Source organism: Alnus glutinosa, chromosome 9, assembly GCF_958979055.1.
Source record: "Alnus glutinosa chromosome 9, dhAlnGlut1.1, whole genome shotgun sequence".
Lineage (NCBI taxonomy): Eukaryota > Viridiplantae > Streptophyta > Magnoliopsida > Fagales > Betulaceae > Alnus > Alnus glutinosa.
Window position 1 is genome coordinate 25034427 of NC_084894.1, and position 12957 is coordinate 25047383.

Consider the following 12957-nt stretch of genomic DNA (forward strand, 5'->3'; position numbering starts at 1 on the left):
ACGGATCTAGTCCGTGGGGATTGGAGAAAGTAAGGGGAGTGGGAGAAAGGAATCGGGAAAACAGAGGGAGAAAGGGAGGAGGAGGGGGAAAGGAATCGGGGAAGGGGGAGGGGGGCTAGGGTTCGGTGAGGGGTTTTCTACCTTCACACCAGCCCTGATGTAGGTTTTAAATTAATTTTGATATCACATGAAGTCATTTGTATTTTAAGCCAACCACAAAGGCAAATGATGCAATTTTTTATATATATAATATATAGTAATATTGGTTAACTTCCTTTGTGCGCGTCACGAATGCCGACCATTGCGGGCATCTATTTAATAGTCTTCTCGTATTCAATATTCAAAAAATAGTCTTCTCAAGCGCTGAACAGCGCGTGGGTGTTAAACTCCTCAACGTTCTTTTTTCTTTCTTTCTTTTTTTTCTTTTTTTTTTCTTTTTTTTTTTTTTTAAAAAAAAAAAGAATCTTTTGATGTATTCCTCTAAATCCACGAGAAGCATCGATGATCTCCGGACAAATGGTAGGTAAAGCCGAATGTCGAATCCAGCCGAGTTTAGGGTCATGCTGGAAATGTGTTTCGGCAAAGTCGTTATTCTGGAACGTGAGGAATACGTTAAGAGAGAGAGAGAGAGAGGGTTCAACCAACAACAACTAGGTTAGAGCTTTGAAACTCTTGACCTGCTTGTGTTAGGGAAAAAAAAAGTTCTCTTTTAGGCGTTAACAAGAACTGGGGCATTGATCATGCGGAAACCCAACATGGGAATCGTGGAAAGGTCTGTGTTTTGGGTGTTTCCATGTTGCCCTTGGCCAAGTGTTTTTGTTCTCTTCTTACAGGCGTGCACCTAGCCAATTGATTCCGTTTGATTCTTTCCCTATTTATCCATATACGCCTCAACCCATCCATGAGATTGAAATCCCTAAAGTCTGCCCTCTTCTCTGATTCTGAGGTACATCTTTTTTTTTTTTCTTTTTTTTTTTTTTGTATTTTTTTTTTTTAGGAATTATTTGATGTGGTTCTTAAATGGGTATGTTGAATTTCATACTTTTGGCTTGCTGCTTCTATTATTTCGATATTAAGAATCATGGTTGACCATGATGATGAACATTTCTTTATTTTTTGGTGAGGAGATGTTGCAGACTTGCAGTGTTTGGTGCTTTTCCATTTATAATTATGCCTACTCAACTCAACTAAGCCCTGCCTTAATCCCAATCGAATTTTTGTTAGTTGTGGATCCTCATCTATGGATTTTGCAAGTTCAAGTTTCATCAGTTTTATTGAGCGATGACTGTTCTTCTATTTTTTGGTCGTAGACTCTAGACTGGGCTGGATGTTGGATCTTTTGAATTGTCAAGTGGCCCCTGTTTTAAGTTTTCATAGTATTGGCAAAGCAATCTGTACTGTAAAATAGTGCTGAAGAAACATCAATTTTGAGGTTAAATGAATAGTTGAGAAAAGTCATCTGCTAGGTTGCTTTGAGTAATCACTCTAGATTTTTGCGTCAAAATTTAATGTTTCTTGCTTTTTACTCTCATTTACTGGCTGCCACTCGGGCTTTGATAGGGACTGCAGCAATCAGCCTTAGACTCAAAAGATTAGGATCCCCTACAATTTTTTGGAAATTGTAGATTCTCGAATGATGGTATTTAGGCCGTTTCTTTACATCGACATGCTTGAAAGATGCCATCTATTAAAATTGTGGCATGTTATCAAGGCAGCCAGAAAGAAATTTCTCCCAAAAATGCTTATTTTTCCCTTTTGCAAAGACGCTTCTTTTTCAAAAATACAGTTTTTTGCTCAAAACTATTTTAATTTTTTTTAAGTGTTTTGATGAAATCCAGGCTGAAATTGATGTTATCAGGCTTTACTAATTGCACATCTGGTCATTTATTTGAAACTGCCTAACATCTAGGAGACCCCTCTTTTAAGTTTTGTGAAAAAAGTACTTGTTGATCTCTGGTGGTCCTTTTCCAGTCATATAGTTGGTAGCATTAAGTATGGACTGACAACTTATTTTTGAAGCCAATTAATCATATTATTGAGTCTATCTGTTTTGTACTTGCTATATTTCTTTCACTAAATGAACCCATGAGTTTGTTGAAGCAGATGGAGCAAGAGGAAGCACCCATGTTGAGAACAAGTCCCCAGCTGGAGATTGAGATTCCAGTAGTCCCTGAAAAAATTGATGTTCATCCCATGCCATCGAAGTTATCTTGCAAATCTCTTTGTGCTTTCTCCAAACAAGAAAACAGTACTTTGGAGTCAGAACAACGATCAAAGTCGGCAATAAAACTGTGGGGACTAATAATTTTCTATGCACTAGTCATGGTAGTAGAGATTGTTGGTGGTATTAAAGCGAACAGCCTTGCAGTTATCACAGATGCAGCCCACTTACTCTCTGATGTTGCGGGGTTCTCTATCTCTCTTTTCACAGTATGGGCTTCTGGTTGGGAGGCAACATCTCACCAGTCTTTTGGATACAACCGTCTCGAGGTTTTGGGCGCCCTTCTATCCGTGCAGCTCATATGGCTAATCTCTGGATTCTTAATTTACGAAGCCATCGACAGAATTCTTCACGAACACGCAAAGGTGAATGGGAAACTCATGTTTGCGGTTGCAGCATTCGGATTTATTATTAACTGCCTGATGGTTGCATGGCTTGGTCACGACCACCACCACCACCGCCACCACAAGCATCATGCCTGTGGACATGTGGATCATGATCATGAAAGAGAGGAGGTATGTGCAACAACTGAAGAGAAGAGTAATTTGGTGTCATATTCTCCAGAAAAGGCGAAAAAATTGAACATAAATGTTCGAGGGGCTTACTTGCATGTGATGACTGATTTGATTCAGTCTGTAGGGGTGATGATCGCCGGAGCCATCATATGGGCAAAACCAGATTGGTTAGTGGTTGATCTGATTTGCACTCTTATATTTGCTGTTCTTGCTTTAAGCACTACTCTGCCCATGCTTAGAGATATATATGGCATACTGATGGAGAGGACTCCAAGTGAGATTGATATTGATGAACTGGAAAACAGCCTCAAGTTCATAAAAGGAGTTCAGGATATTCATGACCTTCATGTTTGGGCCATAACAGTAGGGAAAATTGTATTATCTTGCCATGTTACAGCTGAACCTCTAGTTTGCTCTCGTGATTTAATTTCCAAGATCAGAGATTTTTGTGAAAAAACATACGGAATACATCATGTAACTATACAAATTGAGTAGTATATTACCATTTTATCTTTCTTTTTGTCCATTTTTCTTTTAGGGGAGTTGATAAAGGAGTGGAATCAAAAGAAAATGATGAATTAAAAAGTAGTGGATACTGGATGGAGATACTTATCTTTACTTTGTTTGAATGTTAAGCATAAAGAGAAAATTGTAAGGAAAAACTGATGATTTGATTATTGAAAGGAAAGTGGAATTATTGTTCTTTAGTCTAATTCCCACTTGATTCTACCCAATTTGGGTGGAGCGCAGAAAAAGGAATTCCACGCTTTCCTTTCGTTTAAAAACAACTTTCAAACAAGATAATGATGAGTCCTCACCATTCCTTTTATTTACATTCCTCCCTAGATGCCTCCATCCAAATGCCCTGGCCCCTCACCCCACCAGAAGTATAAAGAGAAAAAGAAAAACTTTAGCAAGATTTTTTTTTTTTTTTAATTTATTTATTTTTTATTTTCCAAGTAGTCGACATGTGATTAAAAGCGTACCAGATACACATGAAAGTATATAAAATAAAATGAGTAATGTTACATGAAACTCCATGTCTTCTTTGTGTCCTCCTAAAACTAATGTGGTTTTTATAATTATTATTGGATTTTAAAATTACTCAATAAAATACCTAATTATAAGGAAAAAAAAAAATCATGACAACTAATCACGAAAAGATGAACAAAAGTGGATGTTCAAAGATATATATTATTGAAAAATAAAAACTGATTAATCTCTTTGGCTTAGGAAAAAAAAAAGACTTATTAATTGTTTTCCTTCATAGATGCCACAAAAGACACGAAGACATAAATCTAATCTGCACCGTGAAATGGCTCGGGAATTCCACATTAATTGCTAGGTATTTGGACCCAAGCGTGCATTGTGCAATGCTGCCACCAAACAGATTTTAAGAAATGGGCATGCAGCAGGAAAGGTTAAAAAGAAAATGCAAGAGCGATGGCGTAGATAAGCATTTGAAGGGTATGTCAAAAAATTAACAAGCTTTTATTACAAGTTCGGAAGTAACTCAACACGCAAACTCCAAAGGAAAGACTAAACTTACAAAGCCTGTTCTACCCCTCTATTTCTCCCACTCAAGATGCCAAGAGAGATCAGATCAACCCAACATCCCGATTTTCAGCGAGTTTCAATTTTTAAGGCGTCGTTAAAGAATAGAGCAAAGGAAAGGAAATCAGACCCTCCAAAAGAACTAACGGTTCTGTTGCTTTCAACGTTCACAATTCTTATCACAATTCAATGAAGTAAAAATATACTCTACATATCTCTCTCTCACCCAAAAAGAAGAAAAAAGGGAAATTTATAGGAAATGAAACTGGTCTGTCTGACTGCAAATCTTTTCCTGCCATAAAAATGTCACCTCAAGTAGAACAGCAACCTTTCTTCACATTCCCTGATGCGTCAGAAACATTAATAGTGGTTCCTTGACCAGGAACAGTTGTACTGGCGGCTGCTTCCTGAGCTGCTAATGCTTTTTTGCTTATGATTTGGTAGATCTCTGTCAAAATGGTCTGGAATGCCTTTTCAATGTTTGTTGCTTCTAAAGCTGATGTCTCAAGAAATGAGAGGCCTTCCCTCTCAGCCAAGGCCTGACCATCTTCCTCTGAAACAGCTCTAAGATGGTTCAAATCAGACTTATTTCCCACCATCATGATGACAATATTAGAATCTGCATGGTCTCTCAATTCCCGGAGCCACCTCTGGACATTGTCAAAAGTTTGCCTCTTGGTTATGTCAAAGACGAGCAGCGCCCCAACAGCTCCTCTATAGTAAGCACTAGTGATAGCACGGTAGCGCTCCTGACCTGCCGTATCCCAGATCTGTGCCTTGACCGTCTTTCCCTCCACCTATATCTCAAAATATTGACCATCAGTATAAGTGTTAAGTTGAAAACCAACTGTTCATAAAAGTGCCTCATGGCGTCAAACAAAAATATTGATATAACTACGTGATATACAAGAAAGAACAAATTTAAAAGTATATTTGAAACCCGTGGAATTTCTCCACCAGATGTATACACCATTTATTTTATATCACAAAAACCATAAAGCAACATGTCAATTATACCCAGACTACCAGAGTTTTCAACTGAGAGGATGATGTTATATGGCATTCAAATTAAAATAAGAATTTTGTATTCAATTTTTGAAGTTGCCACCAAGGGTGGACATAAGATTTGGATACACAACCAGAAATCAACCAATGTTAGTCGGTTTCAACATTCCGGGGGTCAGTGACATTCCATAAGTTGAAAAACCAGTAGCACCAGTCAGCCGTCAATATTCAGGATCAATGGTGGCACAACTGCACCAAATCCATCTACACGCAAATCCACCACACAACTGCAACCAACGCCAACGCCATCGCCCTCTAAACCTCCATCTCCAACGCCAGGAACCAACACAAACACCAACCCCTCCATCAACAATCGAAAACACTAATCTCAATCACCAATTGGCTGAAATTGGAGAAGTGAGAAAGATTTCGGAATACATAAAAGGTTTTTCAATCATGAGCCACATCCCTAACCAACCAATAGTCTCTATATCAGAATACATGAAAAGTGGAGAACAGATTGTTAACATAACTTAAAGCACTCAGTAGGCACTTTTCTCAAAGGAAAAATCTTTTGAATACAAAAATCAATATCAACATAGAAAAGTCCTTTTTTATTCAGCACAGTATGACAAAAAGAAAACTAAGACTTTATAAGTCAATTCTTTTTTATAAAAGCATGAATGAAATAAAATTGCAGTCTTTGGTATATTTCAACATGTACACGGTTTTCATACCATGTTGGTGCTAAGTAGTGAAATTTTCTAACTCATTATACAAAAAACTAAAACACAGATATGTATATTTGGTGGTCTTTACAAATACTTCAACAATATAAACAAGTACGTGATTCAAAACAGAAGCTCAAAATGTCAAACAGAGCTTAGTGCTTATAACCAACATGATCTCATATATTTCACAAACAATAGATACATCTCTCAATTCACCAAACCCCTCTTTCTGGAATTCCACAAGCCACTATCTAATTATGAGATCGAGATCTCTCCTTCCTCATGGATTATGCATATTTTTCCATAGAAGATCCCATCCACAGCAACTGCCATCAAAACGTACTCGTAGAAACAATGTTTCCAATGAACAGACTCACACCCCTCGAATTGCTAATCAAATTCCTATCTCTTGAAAAATCAATTTCTGAATCTTCCTATGAACAATTACTACTAAAATCCAATTTCCTATTATAAAACAACAATCATATCTGCATCATGAGAGAAAATATGACATAAAACACATTTGAACGCTAGAAACACAGATCGAACCGAGCAATAGCACAAATATTGACCGAGAATAAAAAAGCTCGACGATGAAGCAAAAGAGGCGCTTGCCTGGAGAGTTCTGGTGGCGAACTCGACGCCGATGGTGGACTTGGACTCCAAGCAGAACTCGTTGCGCGTGAACCTGGAAAGAATGTTGGACTTGCCGACACCTGAGTCTCCGATCAGCACGATCTTGAAGAGATAGTCGTACTCGTGGTCCACTCTATGCGCCATCTCCTCCTCCCCTATCTCTCAGACCCTATTTCACATCCACATACATCCATACACATACATACATGCATACACACATAGATAACGTACATACACAGGCTCAATTGCACAGAGATCTGGCGAGTCTTACCCGAAGATAGATAGATCCGAGAAGAGATTGAGAATTGAGATCCAAGAGTTTGCGCCACTCTCCGATTGAGCTTCTGAATTAGGAAACGAACGTTTTTCTTTTTCTTTTTTAAAAATTTCGGTAATGATGGTAAAAGGAACCGGAGTAACCGATACTCGAGAGCTTCCGAAACGCCCATTTATTCGTGTATATATAGATTTAGATTTTTTCTTTTTTCTTTTTTTTAAAACTATTTTTTGTAGATACAATTCTTTTTCTTAATTCAACTCTATTCTTAAGCACTCATGTGGGGCTTAACAAATTTGCTTTCATTTTAACTAAACAAATTACAATTTTTTATTTTTTTTTTTATATTGAGTTCTCTATTTTTGCTATTAATTTTTTCAATTCTATTTAAATATTTATTGTCTATAATTTTTTTTTATTCTTTACTAAAAATAGAGAAAATGTTAGAACTTGAAAAATGCTTTTATTATTATTACATTTGGTGAGTGAACAAAACGACCCTTTAGCACCGTAGCAACTCACTAAATATTTATTCAAAATACTGAGTTGGATATTACACGTTTTGCTCCCATTTTGGCATCCTGACTAGCCGGATGAGAAATTGAGAATGCTTTTAGAAGCAATTCCATTATTTATTTTTAATGGGGTACGTGTGGACCGACGAGACTACTCGAATTTTATAAAAATTGACAAACTAAAAGGAGACCGTGAGGTTTACCTGTTCTTGACAACCTAAAATAAAAGACTTACTTGTTCGAGATAGGCCCTAAGCCACAACACTTCCGCTCAAGCTGAACGGATTTTTATAAAATTCGAACAATTTAAAAATAGAAATCCCACAACCCTTTACCTGTTTTGGACAACCTAAGATGAAAGACCTACTTGCTCGATATAGGCCCTAAGTCGCAACCCTTTCTCTCAAGTTGAATAAATTTTTATAAAATTCGAACAGCTTAATAATAGAAATTTTAATCCATAAAGAAGGTGTGGCAGGGGGAAACGGCGTCGTATGTGTTTGGGGGGGGGGGACTGTCGAATCTGTGAGATGGCGTTGGCATTGACAGTGGCAGGCTGACGGGGTATGCAGTGGACGTTGTGTTGGGTCGTGTTATTTTATTTTGTGATGTTAGTGTTCCCACGAATCCACGCTCTTATTATATTCTGCTTTTTTGCTTTGTTTGTATGCTTTTGGCAGTTGGATCTCCCCTCAAAGTCAAACACGCCCACCATTATGTTCTTCCTTTGAATTTAATCCTTTGTTTTTACACTAAAGTATCGGTAGAAATGTGCATCATCTTTGTGGATAATTTCTCTTTTTTAATTATGAGGAATTGGCCAACCTTTTTATTCTTAGGTTTTTTGTCTCTTGTTTCCGGTTGTTGCACATGATTGGATGATGATATAGGATTATAGGTTCATGTATGTAATCAAGCCCATGTGAAGTATACATATTATTTTCAATAATATTAGTAACAATATAATGATTACTTATAATAATAATAATAATAATAATAATAAAAACAATATAATGATTGAAAATCTTGAATATCTTTTTATAAGTTTAATAGGACGGGTGGGGACTCAACAAATCCCTCAGTACAATCATAAGTTCATAACTTGCAAGAAATAAAACACTCGAATAGTCTAATATAATAGACAACTTTCGCCACGTGTAAGGTGATTCATTTTTTTGTCAAAGTTAACGAACAATGCTTACAAATGGGGCAAATTAAAAATGTCAAGTAATTTTGGAGGATTTGTTTTCATTTTTTTTTTAGAGTTTGGAGTGACTGCAAATCGTGTGTTAGTTCGAGTGAATAAATATTATTTCTTCTTATATTCAATTTCAAGTTATGAATTGTATTTACTTAAAAAGAATAAAAAAGGGTTATGAATTGCGTAAAATTTACTTAAGTGTCAATATAATTAAGGGTGAAAATGCGGTTACAGTTAGTGATTATTGTCACTACGTAATCATAACCGATTCATGCGGTTATTCTATTTTTATGACTGTAATTGCTCTGTCTTAGGCAGTTAGTAATTATTTAAAATTATAATCGTACCGCATAACCGCTTTAAATTTGAGCCTATTTTTTGGTGTTAGACCTTCATTACATCTCTTTTTGAGCCTTTTTTTTTTTTTTTTTTTTTAAAAGCAAATGTATTGTATCTTTTAGTCGTTTATATATATATATATAGGAGAAATGATCCCTACACTCATTTCTTACAACATCCCCACAATAAGCTGACGTGGCTGGTAATATTTTATTATTTTTTTTGTTTTGTTTTCATTTTTTTTTGTAAAAAATTAATAAAATATTACCAACTACGTCAGCTTGTTGTGGGGCTGTTGTGAGAAATGAGTGTAGGGATCATTTCTCATATATATAGAGAGAGAGAAATGATCCCTACACTTATTTCTCACTCATTTCTCACAACAGCCTCACAACAAGCTGGACTGGTAATATTTTATTATTTTTTTACAAAAAGAAAAGAAAATAAAACAAAAAAAATAATAAAATATTATCAGCCACGTTAACTTGTTGTTGAGCTGTTGTGAGAAATGAGTGTAGGGATCATTTTTCATATATATATAGTAGGTAGTTAGCGGTTAGTAACCGCCTCTGCCTATTTCTAAAATTTTTAACCGCTCTGTTCAAAGCGGTTAACATTTTCTCTAACCATTTACAAAAGTTGTTAAGTGGTTAACAGTGAATAGGCAGTTATTAAGCGCCCACTTTTTCAACCCTAAATACAACAATGCATAGCATAATCCAACAGCTCAAAATGTAATTGATCCTCCACCTTCAACATCCCTCCCTCCAAGTTCCCCAAGATTGATAATGGATAGATCCGTCCCGGAATAGAACGCCCCGTTTACCAAACAGACGATTTGGAGCGTGAACACGCGCGAGGCGAAGGAAGTACAAGTCCGCATTGTTTGTTCGCTGCCCATACGGCAATCTCCTCAGATCACATCATAAACACGTTATTTAAAAGCGAAGAAAGAAAAAAGGCAACGGAATTTGCTTTGCCTTTTGTCATTCGCATCAGTTCAACGCGCACAGAGCACGCACGCAGAGAGAGAGAGAGAGGCTGAAGTGCTTGGCTTTCTCGCATCGGCGAAAGGATGAAGAAGGAGGACATGGTGAAGCTGATCAGCTCCGAGGGCTTCGAGTTTGTGATCGACAAAGAAGCCGCCATGGTTTCCCAGACCATCTACAACATGCTCACCTCCCCAGGTCTCTCACCGCATACAATTAGGGTTTCTTTCCAGTCCGTTTCGCTTAAGTATAACAATTCATTGTCATGCATTACATGCTAAAGTAAAGTTTAATTTTTTTTAAAAAAAAATCCGTATTTTCCTGACGAAATTTTTGTGATTGATGGAGGGGATTTGTTCAAATTAGTTTAATTGATTAATTTGTGATAGGGAGCTTTGCGGAAACGCAGCATGGAGAGGTGACTTTCCCTGAGATCAGCACAACCATTTTAGAGAAGATCTGCAAGTATTTCTATTGGCATCTTCAATTTGCCAGGTTCTGATTTTTCCTGATTTTATTTATTTATTTCTCTGCCTCTTCCGACAATTAGTTTTGTGTTTATTTTGTGGCATTTTTTGGTGAACATATTTTTGTGCTCATGGATTTCTGTATCATCAATAGGCGTGGATGCTATTCTCATATGTATCTACACATTGGCCATACACATTGTCTTCTTTGTATTAATTGCTCCAAGAAAATGTGGTGTTTTATTCGGATGTCATTGAGGTTTGAAATTCACTAAATCCTTAATATTGGAAGGGTTGGCGAAAACAATATATCCTTCTGATATTGTATATGTTTTCCAATATTTTCCGTGGCAACTGTTGTTGAATTATTTTGTTAGTCTGATATTTTCTGTTAATTTTCTCATATTTTCAAAGATACTGGCTGATATAACCAATATTTTGTCCATGTATTTATTTATTTTTTCATATTCATTTTATTCCTTATACTGTTTTACTTGTCCCATATATTCTGGACGATACTTTAAGACATCGATTTTACTTCTAACTATCAATACTGGGATATAACAAGATCTAGTGATACATCGGTGATGTTTCAAAGTATGAATGTCTTTGTGGTATAACCCAAGTATTAGAAAGCGGGTTTTGTATGTCGATAGTTGCAGTGTCGGGTCTGTGTGTACCTTTTTAAATCTCATGGAAAATTGTACTTTTATGGAGCTGTTTTTTTATGCTTGTGTCATATGAAAAGAGGCAGAAAGAACTTTGATCACTTATGCCTACATTTTCAAGTTGAAATTATCTATATGATTTGACCCTTATAGCAAGGCAAGCATCAGCTGCAGACTTGAGTAACATTACATATTTGTTCTGTTCTTCAATTCATAGCTTTTGGGGAATACTGATGCAACCTGTTGAGGTAGAGCTCTGTCATTATCCTATAAGGTTCAGTTATCACGTAAGGGTTAGGATAAATTTTGAGGAAGATTGAAATCCCTTGACATCCCCTCCCACCCTTTTCTTGAAATATTTGGGTTCACTCTGTCCAACACTCCATTTGTGTTTATCTACAATTTTTTTTAATTATCTACAGTTTGGAGACATAGCTTCGTTTTGCTTTTTACTGTGTTTAACTGTTTGACCTACACAATTCCCTCTTTAGGCTCTTCGTTTGTTGTTTTTCTCTTTAAAATAAATAACTAATACTGACCACTACTATGGGATTTGCCTAACTGTCTGAACATGGGAGAAACTTTCTTGGCTTGGAAGGAACTGAATGAAGAGGGTTCTATTAGGTTGATTTAGAAGTTTTATCAAAAAAAGAAAAAGAAAAATTAGTTTGTGGAACTCCTCATTCTTTTGAATGGAAGTGGTATGTTACCTCTTAACGACATTTGCTGTTATCTGTTTTGGGTGCCAAAACTCACGCTATTGGGTTGACCTTTTACCAAATTGATTTTTGCTTTCTGTCTTTAGAAATTTGTTTGGGAGACAACGGTTTCTCATAGTAGCCCATATTGTGTATCGAATATCCACCCTAACCATGGTGTATCCATTATTTATATTGGAGTATCCAAGATATTTCAGATATGCTTTGAAAGTCATAATTTTCATGTTTTAGATTGTTGGTTCTATTATGAATATATATCAGATACGTATTCAATACAGATATAATGTAGGACAGGTTATGTATGAGTTGAGCATATGGCTGCTTCTCCTAGTAATGCTTCCGACATTTGCATGCAGGTTTAGGCAAACCAGTGTCAGGTTTAGGCAAACATATGGCTGGCATTGTCAAACTATATCACAAAGAATTTAACTGCACCAATATCTATAAATTTCTGTTTCACATATTCATGAAAGCTAGAATTGGCTCTATATTGTTTGTTGGAATTGATCCAGAGCCTTGATCCGAAATCCTTTTGCCCCCACCTGTATCACATTATATTGATGTGAAAATGTTGCCCCCTTTCAGTGGAAAGGAGACTGAGTTCCACATTGAACCTGAATTGACTCTGGAGCTGATGATGGCTGCCAATTATCTTCATACTTGAATTATCACTTCTTTGCCTTTTTTGTGGCAAGTCCTGCTCAACATCGTAAGTGTTTTTTATTCCATTTTTTAGTAAAATGAATTTGTATTTTGATTTTCTTTTCTAGCGGTTATATTAAGTCTGCTACAAATTTGTTGTAACCTAACCAACTTTTGTTTGGAACCTTCATCCAGTGATGATGTAATAAGGAAGCTCAAGGACGACATTGTTGCCCAAGAAGGTTTAAAAACTATATGAATTTCGTGTATGTAGCTGAACTCACTCTGCAGTCTGCACTGCAATGTAGTATATTATAAGATTCAAGTTACATTTGATTGTTACACTTAGAAACAGTTGTAGAAAAATTCAGTCAAGTGCTAATTGGATGATGTAAAGTTGCTCACGTAGACTAACTAATTAGAATGGCATGTCTTAATAAGCAAGACATGATTTAATGATATGGTTTTTGTTAAGTAG

General features: G+C 36.3%; 3 protein-coding genes across 4 annotated transcripts; 2 read left to right on the top strand and 1 right to left on the bottom strand.

Moving 5' to 3' along the window:
• The first annotated feature begins 474 nt into the window (after positions 1-474).
• On the top strand, positions 475-3251 carry LOC133878311 (metal tolerance protein B). 2 transcript variants are annotated; one of them, XM_062316843.1, is made up of 2 exons: positions 475-946; positions 2091-3251. In XM_062316843.1, the coding sequence occupies exon 2, from the start codon at positions 2104-2106 to the stop codon at positions 3229-3231; it is 1128 nt and encodes a 375-aa protein (XP_062172827.1). In that variant the 5' UTR covers positions 475-946; positions 2091-2103; the 3' UTR covers positions 3232-3251. The 2 variants fall into 2 exon arrangements, with proteins under 2 accessions (XP_062172827.1, XP_062172826.1); XM_062316842.1 differs by having other exon boundaries at positions 477-946; positions 2104-3251.
• Positions 3252-4206: 955 nt separating this feature from the next.
• Positions 4207-7102, bottom strand: LOC133877448 (ras-related protein Rab11C). Its single transcript, XM_062315753.1, has 3 exons — positions 6934-7102; positions 6642-6831; positions 4207-5087 (listed from the first exon to the last, which is right to left on the bottom strand). The coding sequence occupies exons 2-3, from the start codon at positions 6804-6806 to the stop codon at positions 4602-4604; spliced, it is 651 nt and encodes a 216-aa protein (XP_062171737.1). The 5' UTR covers positions 6807-6831; positions 6934-7102; the 3' UTR covers positions 4207-4601.
• A 2827-nt stretch (positions 7103-9929) lies between these two features.
• On the top strand, positions 9930-12953 carry LOC133877143 (uncharacterized). Its single transcript, XM_062315390.1, has 4 exons — positions 9930-10181; positions 10373-10478; positions 12423-12546; positions 12675-12953. The coding sequence occupies exons 1-3, from the start codon at positions 10070-10072 to the stop codon at positions 12499-12501; spliced, it is 297 nt and encodes a 98-aa protein (XP_062171374.1). The 5' UTR covers positions 9930-10069; the 3' UTR covers positions 12502-12546; positions 12675-12953.
• The last annotated feature ends 4 nt before the right edge of the window (positions 12954-12957 follow it).

What these genes read in the sequence shown, in the direction of transcription:
- LOC133878311 (XM_062316842.1), top strand. Translation starts at nt 902, where the DNA reads ATGAGATTGAAATCCCTAAAGTCTGCCCTCTTCTCTGATTCTGAG. An exon ending in CCCTCTTCTCTGATTCTGAG is followed by an intron (nt 947 to 2,103) that starts GTACATCTTTTT and finishes TTGTTGAAGCAG; the next exon opens with ATGGAGCAAGAGGAAGCACC.
- LOC133877448 (XM_062315753.1), bottom strand. Translation starts at nt 6,806, where the DNA reads ATGGCGCATAGAGTGGACCACGAGTACGACTATCTCTTCAAGATCGTG. An exon ending in TCGCCACCAGAACTCTCCAG is followed by an intron (nt 5,088 to 6,641) that starts GCAAGCGCCTCT and finishes TTTGAGATATAG; the next exon opens with GTGGAGGGAAAGACGGTCAA.
- LOC133877143 (XM_062315390.1), top strand. Translation starts at nt 10,070, where the DNA reads ATGAAGAAGGAGGACATGGTGAAGCTGATCAGCTCCGAGGGCTTCGAG. An exon ending in CAACATGCTCACCTCCCCAG is followed by an intron (nt 10,182 to 10,372) that starts GTCTCTCACCGC and finishes AATTTGTGATAG; the next exon opens with GGAGCTTTGCGGAAACGCAG. An exon ending in TGGCATCTTCAATTTGCCAG is followed by an intron (nt 10,479 to 12,422) that starts GTTCTGATTTTT and finishes GCCCCCTTTCAG; the next exon opens with TGGAAAGGAGACTGAGTTCC.